The sequence below is a fragment of the Drosophila gunungcola genome (genome assembly GCF_025200985.1).
Source record: "Drosophila gunungcola strain Sukarami chromosome 2L unlocalized genomic scaffold, Dgunungcola_SK_2 000052F, whole genome shotgun sequence".
NCBI lineage: Eukaryota > Metazoa > Arthropoda > Insecta > Diptera > Drosophilidae > Drosophila > Drosophila gunungcola.
The window spans coordinates 232,766-240,332 of record NW_026453165.1 but is presented as its reverse complement, the minus strand read 5'-3'; the positions used below and the strand labels follow the sequence as shown (position 1 = coordinate 240,332).

At 35.2% G+C, this 7,567-nt stretch overlaps 1 protein-coding gene across 1 annotated transcript; it reads right to left on the bottom strand.

Moving 5' to 3' along the window:
- Positions 1-6,176: 6,176 nt before the first annotated feature.
- On the bottom strand, positions 6,177-7,225 carry LOC128253552 (SUMO-conjugating enzyme UBC9-B). Its single transcript, XM_052982015.1, has 2 exons — positions 7,065-7,225; positions 6,177-6,983 (listed from the first exon to the last, which is right to left on the bottom strand). The coding sequence occupies exon 2, from the start codon at positions 6,898-6,900 to the stop codon at positions 6,421-6,423; it is 480 nt and encodes a 159-aa protein (XP_052837975.1). The 5' UTR covers positions 6,901-6,983; positions 7,065-7,225; the 3' UTR covers positions 6,177-6,420.
- Positions 7,226-7,567: the final 342 nt, after the last annotated feature.

Below are 7,567 nucleotides of genomic sequence, written 5' to 3'. Positions count from 1 at the left end.
AAGCCAAAATAAAACAAAAAACGTAAATGCAGTTTTCTAGAGGCTTAAGCCACAAGACTTTAGAGATATACGACTTTGACATCAGATGCCTGACAGAAAAGTTATGGATTTAAAACTGCAGGTTTTTGGTCACTTTTCTGCATAGACGATTTTTTCGGAGATTAGGAAAGGGATTACATCATAAAATTGACCTAAAATCGGCCCGAAATTATTAACTTAGTTTTGAACGCAGATTTTTAGAGAACTAAGCCACACGACTTTAAAGATATACCACTTTGAAATTGGATGCTTGAAAAAAAAGTTATGGAATTTAAACTGTAAGTTTTTGTTCACATTTTGCAAGGCTATTTTTCGGATATCAATTAAGCAGTAATATCGTAAAAATAACAAGCCAAAATTAAAACAAAAAACGTAAATGCAGTTTTCTAGAGGCTTAAGCCACAAGACTTTAGAGATATACTACTTTGACATCGGATGCCTGACAGAAAAGTTATGGATTTAAAACTTCAGGTTTTTGGTCACTTTTCTGCATAGACGATTTTTTCGGAGATTAGGAAAGGGGTTACATCATAAAATTGGCCTAAAATCGGCCCGAAATTGTTAACTTAGTTTTGAACGCAGATTTTTAGAGAACTAAGCCACACGACTTTAAAGATATACCACTTTGAAATTGGATGCTTGAAAAAAAAGTTATGGAATTTAAACTGTAAGTTTTTGTTCTCATTTTGCAAGGCTATTTTTCGGATATCAATTAAGCAGTAATATCGTAAAAATAACAAGCCCAAAATAAAAACAAAAAACGTAAATGCAGTTTTCTAGAGGCTTAAGCCACAAGACTTTAGAGATATACCACTTTGACATCAGATGCCTGACAGAAAAGTTATGGATTTAAAACTGCAGGTTTTTGGTCACTTTTCTGCATAGACGACTTTTTTCGGAGATTAGGAAAGGGGTTACATCATAAAATTGGCCTAAAATCGGCCCGAAATTGTTAACTTAGTTTTGAACGCAGATTTTTAGAGAACTAAGCCACACGACTTTAAAGATATACCACTTTGAAATTGGATGCTTGAAAAAAAAGTTATGGAATTTAAACTGTAAGTTTTTGTTCTCATTTTGCAAGGCTATTTTTCGGATATCAATTAAGCAGTAATATCGTAAAATAACAAGCCAAAATAAAAACAAAAACGTAAATGCTGTTTTCTAGAGGCTTAAGCCACAAGACTTTAGAGATATACCACTTTGACATCAGATGCCTGACAGAAAAGTTATGGATTTAAAACTGCAGGTTTTTGGTCACTTTTCTGCATAGACGACTTTTTCGGAGATTAGGAAAGGGGTTACATCATAAAATTGGCCTAAAATCGTACCGAAAATAAAAACTTAGTTTTGAACGCAGATTTTTAGAGAACTAAGCCACACGACTTTAAAGATATACCACTTTGAAATTGGATGCTTGAAAAAAAAGTTATGGAATTTAAACTGTAAGTTTTTGTTCACATTTTGCAAGGCTATTTATCGGATATCAATTAAGCAGTAATATCGTAATAATAACAAGCCAAAATTAAAACAAAAAACGTAAATGCAGTTTTCTAGAGGCTTAAGCCACAAGACTTTAGAGATATACCACTTTGACATCAGATGCCTGACAGAAAAGTTATGGATTTAAAACTGCAGGTTTTTGGTCACTTTTCTGCATAGACGATTTTTTCGGAGATTAGGAAAGGGGTTACATCATAAAATTGGCCTAAAATCGGCCCGAAATTATAAACTTAGTTTTGAACGCAGATTTTTAGAGAACTAAGCCACACGACTTTAAAGATATACCACTTTGAAATTGGATTCTTGAAAAAAAAGATATGGAATTTAAACTGTAAGTTTTTGTTCTCATTTTGCAAGGCTATTTTTCGGATATCAATTAAGCAGTAATATCGTAAAAATAACAAGCCAAAATTAAAACAAAAAACGAAAATGCAGTTTTTTAGAGGCTTAAGCCAAAAGACTTTAGAAATATACCACTTTGGCATCAGATGCCTGACAGAAAAGTTATGGATTTAAAACTGCAGGTTTTTGATCACTTTTCTGCATAGACGATTTTTCCGGAGATTAGGAAAGGGGTTACATCATAAAACTTGCCAAAAATCGGCCCGAAATTAGAAACTTAGTTTTAAACGCAGATTTTTAGAGAACTAAGCCACACGACTTTAAAGATATACCACTTTGAAATTGGATGCTTGAAAAAAAAGTTATGGAATTTAAACTGTAAGTTTTTGTTCACATTTTGCAAGGCTATTTTTCGGATATCAATTAAGCAGTAATATCGTAAAAATAACAAGCCAAAATTAAAACAAAAACGTAAATGCAGTTTTCTAGAGGCTTAAACCACAAGACTTTAGAGATATACCACTTTGACATCAGATGCCTGACAGAAAAGTTATGGATTTAAAACTGCAGGTTTTTAGTCACTTTTCTGCATAGACGATTTTTTCGGAGATTAGGAAAGGGGTAACATCATAAAATTGGCCTAAAATCGAACCAAAAATAAAAACTTAGTTTTGAACGCAGATTTTTAGAGAACTAAGCCACACGACTTTAAAGATATACCACTTTGAAATTGGATGCTTGAAAAAAAAGTTATGGAATTTAAACTGTAAGTTTTTGTTCACATTTTGCAAGGCTATTTATCGGATATCAATTAAGCAGTAATATCGTAAAAATAACAACATAAACGTAAATGCAGTTTTCTAGAGGCACTTTTAAGCCACAAGACTTTAGCCTCTAGGAAACTGCATTTACGTTTTTTTTTTTAATTTTGGCTTGTTATTTTTACGATATTACTGCTTAATTGATATCCGATAAATAGCCTTGCAAAATGTGAACAAAAACTTACAGTTTAAATTCCATAACTTTTTTTTCAAGCATCCAATTTCAAAGTGGTATATCTTTAAAGTCGTGTGGCTTAGTCTCTAAAAATCTGAGTTCAAAACTAAGTTTTTATTTTCGGTTCGATTTTAGGCCAATTTTATGATGTTACCCCTTTCCTAATCTCCGAAAAAATCGTCTATGCAGAAAAGTGACTAAAAACCTGCAGTTTTAAATCCATAATTTTTCTGTCAGGCATCTGATGTCAAAGTGGTATATCTCTAAAGTCTTGTGGCTTAAGCATCTAGAAAACTGCATTTACGTTTTTTTTTTTTTAATTTTGGCTTGTTATTTTTACGATATTACTGCTTAATTGATATCCGAAAAATAGCCTTGCAAAATGTAAACAAAAACTTACAGTTTAAATTCCATAACATTTTTTTCAAGCATCCAATTTCAAAGTGGCATATCTTTAAAGTCGTGTGGCTAAGTTCTCTAAAAATCTGCGTTTAAAACTAAGTTTCTAATTTCGGGCCGATTTTTGGCAAATTTTATGATGTAACCCCTTTCCTAATCTCCGGAAAAATCGTCTATGCAGAAAAGTGATCAAAAACCTGCAGTTTTAAATCCATAACTTTTCTGTCAGGCATCTGATGTCAAAGTGATATATCTCTAAAGTCTTGTGGCTTAAGCCTCTAGAAAACTGCATTTACGTTTTTTGTTTTAATTTTGGCTTGTTATTTTTACGATATTACTGCTTAATTGATATTCGAAAAATAGCCTTGCAAAATGTTAACAAAAACTTACAGTTTAAATTCAATAACTTTTTTTTCAAGCATCCAATTTCAAAGTGGTATATCTTTAAATTCGTGTGGCTTAGTTCTCTAAAAATCTGCGTTCAAAACTAAGTTTCTAATTTCGGGCCGATTTTAGGCAAATTTTATGATGTAACCCCTTTCCTAATCTCCGAAAAAATCGTCTATGCAGAAAAGTGACCAAAAACCTGCAGTTTTAAATCCATAACTTTTCTGTCAGGCATCTGATGTCAAAGTGGTACATCTCTAAAGTCTTGTGGCTTAAGCCTCTAAAAACTGCATTTTCGTTTTTTGTTTTAATTTTGGCTTGTTATTTTAACGATATTACTGCTTAATTGATATCCGAAAAATAGTCTTGCAAAATGTGAACAAAAACTTACAGTTTAAATTCCATAACTTTTTTTTCAAGCATCCAATTTCAAAGTGGTATATCTTTAAGGTCGTGTGGCTAAGTTCTCTAAAAATCTGCGTTCAAAACTAAGTTTCTAATTTCGGGCCGATTTTAGGCCAATTTTATGATGTAACCCCTTTCCTAATCTCCGAAAAAATCGTCTATGCAGAAAAGTGACCAAAAACCTGCAGTTTTAAATCCATAACTTTTCTGTCAGGCATCTGATGTCAAAGTGGTATATCTCTAAAGTCTTGTGGCTTAAGCCTCTAGAAAACTGCATTTACGTTTTTTGTTTTAATTTTGGCTTGTTATTTTTACGATATTACTGCTTAATTGATATCCGAAAAATAGCCTTGCAAAATGTGAACAAAAACTTACAGTTTAAATTCCATAACTTTTTTTTCAAGCATCCAATTTCAAAGTGGCATATCTTTAAAGTCGTGTGGCTTAGTTCTCTAAAAATCTGCGTTTAAAACTAAGTTTCTAATTTCGGGCCGATTTTTGGCAAGTGTTATGATGTAACCCCTTTCCTAATCTCCGGAAAAATCGTCTATGCAGAAAAGTGATCAAAAACCTGCAGTTTTAAATCCATAACTTTTCTGTCAGGCATCTGATGCCAAAGTGGTATATTTCTAAAGTCTTGTGGCTTAAGCATCTAAAAAACTGCATTTTCGTTTTTTGTTTTAATTTTGGCTTGTTATTTTTACGATATTACTGCTTAATTGATATCCGAAAAATAGTCTTGCAAAATGTGAACAAAAACTTACAGTTTAAATTCCATAACTTTTTTTTCAAGCATCCAATTTCAAAGTGTTATATCTTTAAGGTCGCGTGGCTAAGTTCTCTAAAAATCTGCGTTCAAAACTAAGTTTCTAATTTCGTGCCGATTTTAGGCCAATTTTATGATGTAACCCCTTTCCTAATCTCCGGAAAAATCGTCTATGCAGAAAACTGATCAAAAACCTGCAGTTTTAAATCCATAACTTTTCTGTCAGGCATCTGATGTCAAAGTGGTATATCTCTAAAGTCTTGTGGCTTAAGCCTCTAGAAAACTGCATTTACGTTTTTTGTTTTAATTTTGGCTTGTTATTTTTACGATATAACTGCTTAATTGATATCCGAAAAATAACCTTGCAAAATGTGAACAAAAACTTAAAGTTTAAATTCCATAACTTTTTTTTCAAGCATCCAATTTCAAAGTGGTATATATTTAAAGTCCTTTGGCTTAGTTATCTAAAAATCTGCGTTTAAAACTTGGTTTGAAATTTCGGTCCGATTTTGTGCAAATTTTATCATGTAGCTTGGCATGCAGAATCAAGTAATTCCGAAGTTTAACGACCTCAAATAGGCGGAGATATCATTTTTTTTAAGATGGTTTTAACCGCGCAGTTACATGAGCTTCTGTCAGCGAGCACAATTCTTGGCTGACTAAAAACATGCAACAATTTTATACAAGAGGATGCCGCAATCGTGCAGGTGCGCTGCCAGATTAATTTCCCACGAAAGGTGGCCGGATCGACAGGAAAACGTATTTAAAGGTGGCCATTTTGAACATCAAAAAATACCCCCAAACCAAATTTGAAAATCAGGCGCCTGTGAATAAATTGTTATTAACTGAACTAAAACCAGGAATTTAAGAGCTTTGTATTACCGCTCTTGCTCTGGCTTATCGGTGGCACGATCAACGTTCGATCTCATTTTAAAGTAATTTTTTCCAACAGTTTGAGAAAGTCTCTCAAACTATATACTGGCACATTTGCAACTTTTAAATTTTTATTTAAATGATAAACGCAATTGTGCAGTACTTACGACGGACTTTACTCAAAATTAAAGGAGCCTATTAAATAATGAAAATATATAAGCACAATCCTTTCCTGGAATTACTGTTAAAGATTTCAAGCGCAAATTATTTCCATCAGTTTGAGATAAAGCCTTTCAAACGATGTACTCCTACTTGCACATTTACAGCTATTACATTTTTATTGAAATTATGTACTTATGATGCACTCAACTATATAAATTAAAGATTCTCCTTATGGAGTTGCCAAGATTAAAAGCCGGGAAGGAGTGACAACTGGGTGCCACGTAGCCACTAACCACATGACGCATCGACTTATTAGATTTTATTCAAATGATGAATTACACATAGTAGCTGGTATCGAGCAAAGATATAATCAAATGTGGATTTTGTGTGCCGTAGAGTTTCGTTCAATTAGGTCAACTTAGTAAAAGTAAATAGATGTGGAAGCGTTCACGAAAACGCTTTCCGTCTAGATGTGTGTTTGTGTGTGTGTTTGTTAATGTTAATGCCTATGTGGGTTCGGACCTGGAGGCGGACCTAGACTACACGGACTACTCGGTGGCCGCCATGGCGCGGGCCTGGGCGCGGACTCGCTTCTCGTACTCCAGGCGGTTCTGGCAGTAGATGGTGTAGGCCTCCGCCTGGGCCGGGTCCTTGATGTTGGGCTCGTTGAGCAGGTCCTGGATGCCCAGCAGGATCTGCTTGATGGTGATGGCCGGGCGCCAGTCCTTCTCCTCGTCGAGCAGCGACAGGCAGACGGTGCCCGAGGGATAGACGTTGGGGTGGAAGAGCGGCGGCTCGAACTTGCACTTGGGCGGCGAGGTGGGGTAGTCGTCCTTGAAGATCATGCGCAGCTTGTAGAGGCCGCCCTCCCAGGGCGTGGACTTCTTGCCGGGAATGGCGCACTCCCAGATCATCAGGTTGAGGGTGCCGTCGGGATTCTTGGCGGGACGGGCCACGAATCCGAAGGGGTGATCCTTGCGCCACGCCTTCCGCTCCTCGCCCAATCGCGTGATTGCAATGCCGGACATGGTCAGCACCTACTTTTGCCCAAGATGTAGTCCGAAATCCTGCTTTTCTGACAATCCCACTTTGCTTTTGCACGCGCGTCTGTCTGCAATTGTGTGTGTGTGGGTAACTGGCGTGTGCACTATCTTTTTGCGGTTTTTCTCCAACCAATGGTGCGTAGACCTACCTTTCCGGTGCTGCTTACACTTCAACAGGCCTGCAAATTGACCAGTTTTAGCTATCCGCCGCCGGGTTTTACGGTTTTTGCAAATTCTAGCGCAATTTTCGCAGGAAAGGAACGCTTGTCTTGTCCACGCAAAAGGTCTAAATTTGCCCAAGCAAACGGTCACACTCGATTGTTATCGATAGCAAGTGTGACCCTAACAAAAAATACCATTTATATACTAAACATTTTAAATTATTTAAATTCAAACTAGTTTTTAGGTAATCAAATTCGGTACATTAAATTATTTAAAGATTTAAGTCAAACTGTTCCTTATTTTACTTAATAAATGACATTAAAATAAATTTTTGTTTTTATAAATAATGTACATGTAATTGTTTAAAATAAAGCCTATCTTTTAAATTATACCCAAGCTTTATCACAGTATTTATTATAACTAAAGGAGATCCCAACATATTTTTAGGTGACAAGTTAAAACACAAATATAAAACCAACTTTGTTTTTTA